The 13,901-nt window shown below is 43.0% G+C and overlaps 1 protein-coding gene across 1 annotated transcript in view; it reads left to right on the top strand.

Annotated features, from left to right (window-relative positions):
- The first annotated feature begins 2,434 nt into the window (after nt 1-2,434).
- Nucleotides 2,435-13,901, top strand: part of Mrtfa (myocardin related transcription factor A) — a 94,582-nt gene continuing 83,115 nt past the window's right edge. Inside the window, exon 1 of the mRNA XM_052748391.1 lies at nt 2,435-2,787. Coding sequence (XP_052604351.1) covers nt 2,742-2,787 — 46 coding nt within the window. The 5' untranslated portion in view covers nt 2,435-2,741. The remainder of the gene's footprint in view (nt 2,788-13,901) is intronic.

Genomic DNA, 13,901 nt, shown 5'->3' with positions numbered 1-13,901 from the left:
TCCAATACTTTGGAACTGGGGGCGGGGCGGGGGGCGGTGCTATCCTAAAGTCTGTTTGCACAGTGATTGTGGATGTGTAGATGTTTATATTAGTCAGGGTTCTCTAAAGGAACAGAACTTATAGAATGAATGAATGAATGAATGAATCTATCTGTATCTATGTATCTATATATGTATGTATGTATGTATGTGTCTGTCTGTCTATTTACCTACCCACCCACCTACCTATCCACCTACCCACCTACCCGTCTGTCTGTCCGTCCGTCCGTCCATCCATCCATCCATCCATCCATCCATCCATCCATCTACCTATCTATCGGGGATTTATTAAAGTAGCTTATAGGCTGTGGTCCAGCTAGTCCAATGATAGCTGTCTACCAACGGAAGGTTTAAGAATCCAGTAGTTGTTCAGTCCATGAGGCTGGATGTCTCAACTGGTCTTTAGTATACTGGAATCCTGAAGAAGTAGGCTCTTATGCCAGTGAAGGAATGACTTGCTAGCATGTGTGAAAGCAAGCTCCCTTCTTCCATGCCCTTTATAATGGCTGCCAGCAGAAGATATGGTCCAGATTAAAGGTATTATCTTCCCACCTCAAAGATCCAGATCACAAATGGGTCTTCTCACTTCAAATGGTTTAATTAAGAAAAAAAATCCCTTGCAGGTATGCCCAGCCCTTTGGCTTTTAGTTAATTTCAGATGTAGTTGACAACTGAGAATAGCCATTACAATGTTCTTTAGCATAAAAGCAAAATCTGATCATTACGCAAATATCTTACTTTCTGAGATTTTAAAAAGTTACTTAGATTTCTGTTTTAAAAACAGCTTTTTTTTAAATCATGTTCCTTTTGTCCCACGTTCATATGAGTAGGACTTGCTGTACAAAATCTAACTAAGCCGAAACCTGCTATTCCTCGTTATTGTCCATCACATAAGTGTCAGTGTCTCCTGTGGGCTGAACACTGACACGTGTGGCATTGTAAGCACTTCCTGTGGCAGAGAGGTGCCTGGCAGGAGGGAGGCAGTCTGTGCCCGTCTTTCAGTCTTTATACAGGAGTCTTGTAATTTGCCATTTTTCCCCTCTAAGTACAGAACTGAGTGAGAATTTGCTTCATATGGAAAAACAAAATCCCTCACATAGCATATTACATACCCCTAGAGGGTCAAAGGGATGACTCAGCCTTTTAGGGATGCTTCTCCCCAAGTTGGTAACCTCTGGCCAGACTCTTAAGCATTCCCAGTTGAAATTCACTCATTTTTCATCTGCCAGTTGGAGCTGGGTTGCCAGAAGGGCCTGTGAGAATGCTCCTGCCTCCCAGAGCAGTGTGCGCCCACACTGGCTGCCACTCCACTGCCTGTTGAGTCATTCCCGCAGCTCTATATAGAGCTCGGCTCTTAAACATGATGTTCTTGGAGTGAGAAAGAAAGGGAGTTTTTTCTTCCACAGAACCTCCCCACCCCAAATCTGCATTGCCTTTTCTTCTGTGCCTTGCCCTCTTTGTGAAACTGTTCTTTTCAAAGGTCCCCTAGTGTGTCCATTTATTGTTTGTTTGACGTGGTAAGCATTAAAGCATTCACCGGGCTGAGGTTGCCCTAGTATGTTGCACCAGAAAGGGTCAGAAATTTAGATAACAACCCAACAGCTTCCTGGTTTTCAGGTATTAAAAGTCCATCAAACGGCCCAGAAGCATCTTACTATCACTTTATTGTGAATATCAGTTATAAAAAACACTGCAAACGGAATAAATGACCTTTTAATTTGAGGCAAATGAAATAATTCCTATCTGTAATTTAAAAGGATCTTAGGTTTTGATTTTTTTTTCTCCCTAGGGAAAGCAAAATGCCTATGTCCATTCATGTCCATTCTTATTCAGAAGAGTCGCTCCCTGTAGTAGGAAAAGGCTCAAGTTTATCAGGGAAAGGATGCTTTTCCAGTGTGTTCCCTATATCCAGCATAATCTCAGAGCATTGTAGGAAAATTATCTGTGGCACCCTGTCTATTCACAGCTAGCATGTACCCCCATTGGCAGTGAGGGGCTCTTCAGGAGGACCGGCAGATATGAGAAACAGATTACCGCTTTGGAATGTGTTCTGTGGTTTTTGGAAACGTATTTTAATTGGAGAGGGGGGTGGGGAAACAGTTGAACTTATGTAGTTAAATAGTCAGCTTCCTTAGTTAGCTGTTGCCTATAAATACCACGTATGAAAAAAGGCTGTTGGGATTCTCAGCAAAGTTATGTGGCATATGCATTTATTTGTCTATATATGTTGATATGTATGTGATCCCCAAATGTTTCTTTCGTGAGATTGAGTTTGGATTGTGTTTGTTTTGTTGCCCTAAACTGAACTAGCCCCGAGTCCCTTCTAGTAGGGTTTTGAATAAAACCCCGCCTTCCCATTTCTAAGAGAGGAAAGCAGTTTGATCTGCCTTCCGAAGTCCTTCTGTGCTCCTCCCTCCCCCAGAGAGGACCGGAGGGGAGGAGCCACTGCTCTAACCACGAACTTGAGGTCTTCACTGGAGTGCTCGCTGGGCTTCCTGTCTGCAGTCACTCAACTCTGGGCCATCTTGACTTGCCTGAAGGGTGGAGAATTGGTGTCTTCTCCGAGGAGGGGAGTGAGTTCTCACATTCTCCTTCGAGCACAGGCATGAGACTGAATTTGTAAGGCTCGCTGTGACCTTTCTAGACTTTTCCTGTGACTTGGACTTTTTGTGTTTGTGAGCTGTTACCGTGAAGACTCCGTCATGACGCTGCTGGAGCCTGAGATGCTGATGATGGCTGTGCAGTCAGGTAATTCCCTTATTTCCTGCAAGCTCCTTTGCCACAGGCATCTTTAGAACGGTTGAGCACATTTGTACCAGCACTGGTCTGAGATGGGAAGCTGAAACATACATCATTTCATTTTCAGGGTTTTATTGTTTTTAAAATTCTTTTCTTTAATTGCATATTTCAGTTTTTCAGACATAGCTTTGAATTAGATGCTAACTGATCTGAAGAGTGCTCTGCCAGGGGACCTACTTGCTTGTCTTTAACCATTTTATCACTGTCTTTGGCACTGCTTTAGTGAAGAGTAATTACATTGCTTTAGATGCTTTATGTAGTGTGTCTTTAGTCACAAACCTACTCTTTGTACGTCACCACGAGAGGATCTTTGACGCTTTCATCCACTGTTCCTCTCCTCTGTGCCTCAGCCTTCCATTTCATCTTTACAGCGTCTGTGGGAACGAACGCTCTTGATAAAGCACAAGATTGGGTTAAACGGTAGAGATAGGGGAGCAGTTAACAGAAAGAATGCAGATTTTTGAAATTCTATCTCTAAAAATAGTTTCTCAATTCAAAGCTTCTCTTAAAACATTTAAAAATTCCAGATAGTTTTTAATGGTTTCTTTTACTTTTGATGTTTTTAAAACTTGTAAGTCAGATATCTAAAAATAGAGAATGTTCCCTCTCCTTATTTTTAGACTTATACTAAAATGTAATCTGTAGTGTTTTCAGAAAGATTCACACAAGTGGCATTTGCACCCTCTACCCCATCCCCTGGCCCCACGCAGAGAGTGAAACTCCATCTCTGGCACGACTGGTCTCTGTCGTCCTGGGGAGTGCTTAGGTAGTGTGTTGTCAGTTCCAGATACACAGCAGCCGAAGACAAGCGGATGCCGGAGATGCCGTTAGGTTACGCCGTGGACAGGAAGGGCCATTCTTTTTTTTCTGGTTTACAAACACAGCCATAATGAGTCATTGATCAGGTGAATTTTTCTGTTCTAGTGTGCTGTGCCTTTCAGGTTGCCTTTTCTTTCCCTCCCACAGATCTCTGGAGCTTTGGGTTCTAAACAAATAGTGTGCTTATCTGAGTGTTTCCCATCTGTCTTTGATGAGGTATCTCAGTAGCTCCTGGTTAAACCGACTCGATTTTTCCCATCTGTATTCCAGTTTCCTGCTGTGTGTGGGCAAATGTGTATTTTACTTTAAGAGGCAGATTTTAATATTTGAGCATTCTTTCTATCTCAGACGCTAACATCTCATAGTAAGTTAAAAAGTTTCTTCCCCTAAGATAATTTCAGTGTTCCTAGCCCTAAAAAGGAAAGAAAGGGCTGTTCTTTGTAGTTTCCTATCTAAGAGTAGGTTTTCTTACAACGTATGCTGGCCGGGGCTGGTCACCCATCTGTCAGACCAGCTACTTCATAAAACTTTCAAAGGACAACAGTGTGTAAGACAAGTGTGGATGAAATTGACAAGGCTCTTGGATACAGGTAGGACCAAACGTCTGCTGAGAAGGCGATAGATGTGGGCTTCATCTTTTTGCTGTGTTCATAAAAACAGCGAAGCTGGGTTTAGGGATGGCCTTCCCATTATTTAAGTTAGGAAATATTCAAAAACATTTAATAATACCTACCACGGATGGGTTTGTGAAACTTTACTGTTTTGTTCTGGAGTGTCATAGCCACCAGCCCGTTATAACAATAGTGCAGCAGCCATTATGATAGGAAATGAAACGAGTCTGCTATGGAATGTCAGTAAACAATGATTCTTGGTCAAAGCCAAGAAATATGTTAATCTGTACTTCATGAGTATATGCTCTCTAGGAGAAATGCTTTTCATACTGTAAAGTAACTAAATCCTTCAGACAGAACTGAAGATGTAAAACTTTAAGGTGCTGGTATAATAGTTTGGGGTTCACTGTGCTCAGCAGCAGTTTTCACCCAGTCCTTGGAGCTTGGAGGTTTTGGAAGGGCATTCTTGAGTGTTTGTGAGGGTTTCCCTCCTTCACACTGCTGGAGGTCTCAAGCTGGTTTGGATCCAGTTGGGTGCTGCCTTTCCGTGAACCTGTCTCAGTGGGGTCACCCTCCGTCCTGTTGTTCCTGTAGTGCCACCTTCACAGTGCACACCAGGGATCCCCTACAGGTGGCTCCTAGTTAGACCATTGGCGTCTTTGAAAAAGGTTTCTTTTTAGTAAGGTGTGTGTGTGTAGATATGCCCGTGTAAGTGCAGAGCACACAGAGGCCGGAGCTGGAGCTGGAGTTACAGGCAGTTGTGTGCCACCTGGTATCTCTCTCTCCAGCCCTTACCTCCTTCTTACGAGCAAATCACTCATGGATGTGGACTCTTGGCAGGCATTAATTTATCTTTTGAAGAGTGGTGGAATTTTGTTTGACTTAATTTTCATTAATAAACATAAGCCTTTAAATTAAGATTTTTATTAAAGTATTTTGTAATCTCTTCTTCCATGAATAAATGAATCCAGTGGCCATCATCCTTTGTTTTAGCCAGTCGTCATCCAAATTCATGGCTTTTTTTTTTTTTTTTTTCTTCCAAGACAGAGTTTCTCTGTGTAGCTTTGGTGCCTGTCCTGGATCTCGCTCTGTAGACCAGGCTGGCCTCGAACTCACAGAGATCCACCTGTCTCTGCCTCCCACGTTTGGGATTAAAGGCGTGTGCCACCACTACCTGGCCAGCTTCATGACTTTCAAAGTTGATGTTCTTTTGCCTCCCTGAATTTGTAGTGTGCCCTTTCTGTGATGAAGTGTGTTGTTGGGTAGATCTTAGTGTTCCAGTCAAACCATGACTAGAGTTCATGTCACTGCCATGGGAATCTGTCTGAATTGTCACAATTAGAAAATGACTTGAAATGAACATTGTACAATTTCTGAAGCTGGCCCTAAGGGAATAATATAGGGCCACAACATTGATGGGTGTCTTTCTTAATGGAGGTATGCCAGGGCTCAGGCCTGACAGAGTGTGTGTGTGACCCCAGCCAGGCAGCCCTCTGCCTTTTCCCAGTCAGTACCACTCTGTCAGTTCATTCCTCCATAACAGTAAGACAGACTTCCTTGGCAGAATGTATTAGGATGGCTTCCCAGGTCTGCTTTGGACCCATGGTACATGCCTGATCATGTTGGGGTACAGTTAAGGAGTCAGCTGGCCCGTTCCCCCTGTTGCTTGTGTACATATGTGTATACCCTCAGGCCTCACACTTGTCCATGCATAGGATACCTTTGGTCGTTGTGGCTGCTTCAGGGAAAGAGGATGATGAAAGACCAGGAGGCCGAAGTAGAAGAGACTTGGTGTTCCACAGAGCAATTGAGTAGTCTTTTGAGCGTATTCTGGAACTATGCTGTAAATGCAAAAGGATATATAGGTACATAAAGGTATTAGGTATGTAGACTTTGACTACTCAACCTGAGAAGCAGAGCATAACTTATGTGAGTGCACTCATTGGTTGTGCCGCCGAGATGTGTGTTCTTAATGGTATCCCTTTCAGATCGTTTATGTTGCATACCAGTTGCATATTGCCTATTCAAAAAATTCACTAATTAAAAAGTTTCTCCTCCCTTCATTAGTTAACATCCTTATCCTTTGATATCTTGGTACTTAATTCCTAAATATTGCTTTGACTTCTTTTTCCTTGATCGTGGCTGTTTGCCCCTGCACTGTTTGTTTGAAAACAGAACATACAGAATAGGGAATGACAGTCATTTAAAGGAGGGCTGGGGAAGATGGCAAGGTACAAGGGACAAACTAGGCAGGTGAAATCCCGCCCATTTTGGAAGCATGGTACTTTTAGGAACCCCTGACACTCAGAAGAGAGAGCTGATCAAAAAACCTCAGAGCCTTCAGCCTTATATCACCTACTTGTAGATCTCTTGAGTACTTGAACCATTGTGGGCTTAGAAATACCCTGGTTTCTAAGGTGGTGGTAGCGCACGTCTTTAATCCCAGCACTTGGAAGGCAGAGGCAGGTGGATCTCTGTGAGTTCAAGGCCAGCCTGGTCTACAGAGTGAGTTCCAGGACTGCACAGAGAAACCCTGTCTGGAACCACCCCCCTCCCTGGGGAAAAAAAAAAAAAAAAACACCTTGGTTTCTTTTTAAGGAATTGTAGAGTTTGAAGGACAGTTTAGGTATTTCCTTGTCTTCTTTTTCTTTTGAAAAGAGGAAATTGGCCTTTGGGGTTGGTTTATTTCCTGAAATCATGTAATTAATTTATGGCAGAGATAGGAGGAGACTTTGTTCCCACACTCTCTTGCCAGTGTTCTTTCTGCTTCAAGATATTTAAAAAGAGATGCCAGAGATCTCTAGTGTGTAAGGCTAGATGTGACCTCCTCTCAAATGGTGCCTCTCCTTGGGTTAGGAGAGAAGATAAAAGCAGGGTGTGGTGGTATTCACCTTCAATCCCAGCACTGGGGAGCCAGAGGCAGATGGATCTCTGCGAGTTTGAAGCCAGCCTGGTCTAGACAGTGAGTTCCAGGACTATGTAGAGAGATCCTGTTTCAAGAGACGGAAGGCAGGGAGAAGATTAAAAAAAACTGGTGTCTGAGTATCTGCTTCCCGCCCCTAGGAAGTAAAGTCTGAACACCACAGACTCGCCATTCTCTATCTACCTTCCTCCTGCTGTCTTCTCTGGCCTGGGTGATCTCATCAGACAGGTAGCAGACAGACAGCTGTTGTCCTCACTGCTCTGGCTTACATTTGACTGCCCTTTCTCTGACTCACTGATCTATCTGGACCTTCTCAGAGTTAGGATGCAGATCAAAGGAATTTGAAATCTTCTTTCACTTCTCTCTTTCTCCCTCTTTTTTGTTTCTCTTTGGATGAAGCAGGCTGTCAAGACTCTGAACCATGATTTTATTCTTATTAAAACAGTGCCAAATTAAACAAAGATGAGGCTTATACAGGCTTACGTTTTTGGAGTCTCACTTTTATGATTACCACATGCATTGTTTTTTAAAACTTTCTTTTTAATAACAAGGAAAATACTAAAGGCCCTGTGCTGCCGCCAACACTCAAAACCCTTGTACTTCTTGAAGCTAAAGGGCCGAGTTGGGCTGAGCTCATGGAGTCACAGTCTGGGGCCTGATTAAGGTTATGCAGAGTCACCAAGTGGGGGGTAGCAGCAGAGTGAGCATAGAGGGGCTGTACGAGGGAAATCAAACTGAAAAAGAGATGCAGCAGTGAAAATGTATGCTACCATACTACACAGTTCTCGTGTATATTATTTAATGCCATGATTCTCCTTCACACCTGTAGAGGAAACTTGAAACTCAAAAGCAAGAGGACACATAATAAGAGATGGAACGAATCTCTATGTTCTAGTGGTTTAAATAAATATATTCCCACCATATATTTGAAAGGCCAAGGGAGGAGGTTTCCCAAGTTCATATCTAGCCTAGGCTACATATATGATTCCAGGCCAGCCTGAGCTGCAGTCTAAGACCTTTCCAAAACAGTGTTGGCAAGATGGCTTAGTGAGTAAGGGCACCAGCCATCAAGCCTGAGGACTTGAGTTTGATCTCTGGGACCCACTCAGAGGTGGGAGGAAGAGAACCAACTCCCACAAATTGTCCTTTGTCCCTCACATGTACGTATTCATACTAAATAAGTAAAGCATAATTTAAAAACTGCAATAAGTCAGGCGGTGGTGGCGCACACCTTTAATCCCAGCACTTGAGATGCTGAGGCAGGCGGATCACTGTGAGTATGAGGCCAGCTTGGTCTACAGAGTGAGTTCCAGGACAGCCAAGACTACATAGAGAAAGCCTGTCTCAGGGAAAACAAAACAAAACAAACAAAAAAACTTCAATAAAACAACCCTCCTCAAATAAACCCAAGTAGTTTAGATCTTTATTTACTTGCATGATCCACTTAAAGTTAAAGTCAAGTGATACCCTCTCAGGACCTGCTGGTGGCTTTTATGTACAGCGTGCTGAAGTCCTCATAGAGCAGTGTGTCCATCCTTGAGAACTTGGGCTGCTCCCCTCCCTCCTTCCCTCCCTCCCTCCCTCCCTCCCTCCCTCCCTCCCTCCCTCCCTCCCTCCCTCTCTCCCTCCCTCATTTTGCACAGCCATGCTTCTTGGCTGTCCCTGATGCCTAGCCCCTGTGCAGGATCTCTCATGTCCTGGATCTCGCTCTGTAGACCAGGCTGGCCTCGAGCTTGCAGAGATCCTCCTGCTTCTGCCTCCTGAATGCTGGGATTAAAGGTGTGTGCCATCACCTCCTGGCAATCACATTTCTTATCTGTTGGTGGGCATCTAGGCTGCTATCTTACCTTGGCTTTTGTGAATGTCAGAGTATGCCTTTAAAGCAGCGGTTCTCAACCAATGAGTCTCGACCCCTTAAAGATAGCATATCAGATATTTACATTATGATTCATAACAGTAGCAAAATTACAGTTATGAATTAGCCACGAAATAGTTTTATGGTTGGGGGGTCACCACAACATGAGGGACTGTGTTAAAGGATCACAGCATTAGGAAGGTTGGGAACCACTGGTTTAAATCATGGTGTGATAGGCCCCTATTGAGGAGACTGCAGAGTAGTTCAGTGGCTTTCAGGGTGTGCTTGAGGACCCTTTAATATCCTGAGCTCTTAAGAATGGTGCAAGATCTAAAATCTTGTTTACCTTTTTTAAAAAAACTGTTGTGGTCTCATGAATGTACAATATATTTTTCTAAAGCTGCATGGTGGAGTTTATCAACAAACAAATGCAGAATGAGATTTGAAAAGCTTTCTGTTTTACATTCTAGCAAGATGAAATATTGATAGGTAAAACCCACATAACAAAAGCTTTTTGAAGTCCCCAGTAACTAGAAAAGCGAGAAAGAATCTTACCCCTAGAAAGTTCTGAGAAGTGCAAGTATAAAGCTCCGGCTGGAGCTGCCGTGTGCAGCGCTTGCCTTTAGAGTGTGCAGCCCTAGGCTGGGGGGTGGGGTGGGGTAGAGGTGGGGTGGTGGTGGCTGGGTTCTGACTCTGCTGCCTTTAAGCTTGTGGCAGTGGCACTGCTTGACTCCTGTTCCTCTTTACCTCTCCCCTACACTAGTAATGCAACAGTACCTGTCCCAGGGACTGTCTGTGTGTGCAGTGCTTGTCACAGTTCCTACCACATAGAAAATACCATATTTGCAAAATATTATCGGAGTAGGTTGTTGTTTGGGGGATTTTGATTCTATTTAATGTGTATACTATTTAATTCTTGGGCTGGAGAGTTAACTCAGTGGTTAAAAGCACTTGCAGAGCGAGTTTGGTGACCTGAGTTCAGTACATGGAGCCCACATGAAGATGAGAGCAGAGGCCTAACCTGACCTCCACACGCATGCAGTGACACTTGCCTGCATGTGTGCACATGCTCACACACACACTGCACACAACTGTAAGAATTTTTAAAAGCTTATTCCTGGGTTTTCTTATAACTCCAACAATTCTCTTGGTACTTGGTAACTCAAACATTTTTAAAAGTTTTTTCTTTAGCCTTAAAATACTTTTAAGAAATTGTTTTAAGGAAACTAAAAGATAGGAAAATATTTGTTTTTAACAAGTATATTCCAAGTATAGAAAAAATGTTTTCCATGTTTCCATCTAATCTAGAATATTGGGGGCTGGAGATGTAGTTCAGTTCATAGAGTGCTTCCCTATCATGGAAGAAACCTAGGGGTTCAGTTCCCAGCACTGGGGAAAGAGTGGTGTGTGCCTCTAATTCAGTCACTGATGGAGACAGGCGTTAGGATCACAAGTTCAAGGTCATCTGCAACAACATAGTGAGATAGAGGTTAGTCTGAGCTACATGAGACCATGACTTAGAAAGAAGGAAGGGAGGAAGGGAGGGAGGAAGAGAAGGAAAGAAAGGCTCTGAGGCTACCCACCAAAATATTAACAGTTCTTCCAGGAAGTAAGGCTTGATTAGAGATTTTCTTTGTTGGGCCTTTGTGGTTTTCTGTATCTTTCTGATTTTCTATGGTGAGCATTTCTGTTCAGATAAATCCCATATTAATTGTCATGTCTAGGTGCATGTGTAGTTGGTTAAAAGAGGAGGAAGTGGCTGGAAAGCATGGTGTCGTGGGTTAGGAGCCAGAACCGTGGGTTCAGGCCGAGTGAAGTCCAAGCACCGCGCTGAGCAAACTGCATGATAAGGGCCTGCCATCTCATCCGCTGTGTTCCCGCCGCGGAGATGTTTTTGTAAATCCTTTCACACTTCGCCTTTGTTTCTGTTTTGGAAGATTTATTGAAATTTCTCTTTGCAGTGTTTGTCTTAGGCCATGTCCTTGGCAGAGCTGTGGACCTTTCCTATGCACACTAACCTACTCTCATTTGACTGAACCTTCCAGAAGATTTTGTAAGCTGAAAGTACACCGCTTTTTTTTAATTTTAGTGAATAATCATAATTCAACTTCTTTTAAGCATAAAATGGTGGTAGTATAAATATGCTTTAATTATTAAGTGATTTTCCGTAATACGTGTTATTCTTTGAAAATCTTTCCCCCTTCCATGAGGCAAGGCCTCTCATGTAGCCTTAGATGACCTTGAACTCCTGATCCACTTGCTTCTGCCTGCTGAGTGCTGGGGTTACGATGTGTGCCACCATGCCCAGGTATGCAGTTCTGGGGGTCAAATGCAGACAAGCACTGCCAGCTATGCCACAACCCCTGCGTGGAAGTGTGAAAGTCTTAACCCATGTGCTCCTTACCGGCTCCTTACCGGAAGATGGGTTCTCAGATTGTGTGCCTGAGCTTTGTACAGAATCAGGAGGATTTGCAACAAGGAATCAAAATGTTAATGTTAAGTAAGTTAACTTCCTCCCTTTCTTTTCTCTTTTGTTTTGGGACACAGGGCCTCGTGTAACCCAGGTTGGCCTTGAACTCCCTATGGTGGAGGAGGATAACCTTGGACTTCTGATCTTCCTGCCTCAACCTCTTGAATGCTAGAATTACAGTTGCTTGTCACACACCCAGCTATAAAGAATTCTTAAAACCCATAAAGAGTGGGCAACATCTGGATATGACATTTCAATATATGTGATGCTGGGCAGGTGTTGGCAGAGGCAGCATATCTCTGTGTTTCCATATGCATAGTGAGATCCTGTCCAAAAAAAAAAAAAAAAAAAAAGATGCTAACAGTGATCTCTCCAAAGTCCCTAAATGCTATTGATCAGCATAGAAATGCAAATAAAATCCACAAAGACGCCGGGCGGTGGTGGCGCACGCCTTTAATCCCAGCACTCGGGAGGCAGAGCCAGGCGGATCTCTGTGAGTTCGAGGCCAGCCTGGACTACCAAGTGAGTTCCAGGAAAGGCGCAAAGCTACACAGAGAAACCCTGTCTCGAAAAACAAAACAAAACAAAAACAAAACAAAAAAAAAAATCCACAAAGAGAAGCTAGTTCACACCCATTAGAATAGTTAAAAATGGAAAAGACTGTTAATTAGAAGTGTGTGTGAAAGTGTGAAGCAGTGGGGAGTCACAGTATGGGATATAAAATGGCACATAATGACCTGAGAAGGCGATTCATTACAAAGTTAAATACATTTAGTATATTACCCAGCAATCCAATTTCCAGATCTTTACACAAGAAACATGGAAGTATACATTTGTGCTGAAGGTTCATAACAACTTAATTTTTAATCACTCCACACTGGAAACCACCTAAATGGCTGTTGGCAGGTAAAAGACAGTGCTAATATAAAATAGACTACTAGCAGTAAAAATGAACAAGTTACCCATTCACAGATCACCAGCATGTCTGTATTCTGTGAATTTCATAAGTATTGTATTAAATGTAAGAAACCGGATTCTACTACACACTCTCAATTCACACATATTCTTAGAAATGCAGGCTACGGGGGCTGCAGAGATGGGTCTTTCAGAGGACCTACCTAGTTTTTGTAACAAAAACTCAAAACTGCCTGTAATTCCGTTTCCTGGGTTTCCAGTGCCTCTGGATTCTCTGAGTACTCCATGCATGCATAAATCCATATGCAGATACACATATATACACAAATTAAAAATCTTTCTTAATTAAATTTTTTATTTTGTGTATATGGGGGTTTGGCCAGTGTGTATGTCTGTGTATCATGTTCATGTCTGGTGCCCACAGAGGCCAGAAGGCGGTGTCATATCTCTCTGGAACTGGAGTTATAAACGATTGTGAGCTGTCATGTGGGTGCTGGGAATCGAACCCAAGTCCTCTGGAAGAGCAGCCAGTGCTCCTACTCGCCAAGGCATCTCTCCAGCCCTAGTTTCTTTTTTCTTTTAATGTAAGCTTGATGGGGCTGGAGAGATGGCTAGGTGTTTAAGAGGACTTGTTGCTTTTGTAGAGGGCCTAAGTTTGGTTTCTAGCATTCATGGAGGGCAACTCCAGAGGGACACAGGATCGTTTTCTAGCCTCTGTGGGTGCACACCCATATGGGCATGTACATGCTTGGGTATACACAGTCTTTTTTAAAAAATACAGATTAGAATATTGCTACATGTTTTAAAAAAAATGAATGACGTATTATGGAAAAAAAGACCTATTGATAACTCCCTAGACAGTTACATGGAATGAAAAAAGTTACATATTGTATGATATTTGTATAAACTTAGAAGTTTGGTTTTGTTGTTGTTGTTTGGAGACTGGCCTTGAACTCACAGAGATCTGCCGCTTCCATCTCCCGTGAGGCATTAAAGCCTCTGCCACCAGGTTTGGCAGAACATGGAATTATGAAGAGATTGTGGTTGTCGGAGTCTGAGGGTGGTGAGGGGATAGTTCTGCACTGGGGGCCAAGCAGTGAAGAAGATAGGCATTGTCTTGACCGTCATTCTCACTGGTTACAGTACTGTTCTGTGGCTTTGTATGTGTGATTAATAAGGGAAACCAGTTAAGGATGTTGGATCGCCTTGTTTTTACAGGCATGTGTAGATCTATAATTAGCTCAAAATAAAAAGTTTAGTTTAAAAAAATGCAGACAGTTTGGCAGTTTTTCAGAAAATTAAAGCATAGCCCATATGACCTAGCATTTCTATTTTTAGCCCAAGAAAGTCAAAACATTGTCTTTGCAAAAACTTGTACACAAATATTCCCTGCAGGGCTGGCGAGATGGCTCAGTGGGTAGAGACACTTGCCGACAAACCCTTATGTTTTGAGTTTGAGTTTGATCCCTG

The sequence above is a fragment of the Peromyscus californicus genome, unplaced genomic scaffold, assembly GCF_007827085.1.
Source record: "Peromyscus californicus insignis strain IS unplaced genomic scaffold, ASM782708v3 Scaffold_20__1_contigs__length_68692818, whole genome shotgun sequence".
Taxonomy (NCBI): Eukaryota; Metazoa; Chordata; class Mammalia; order Rodentia; family Cricetidae; genus Peromyscus; species Peromyscus californicus.
The sequence above is the reverse complement of the archived record's forward strand: the minus strand, read 5'-3'. Positions and strand labels throughout refer to the sequence as shown.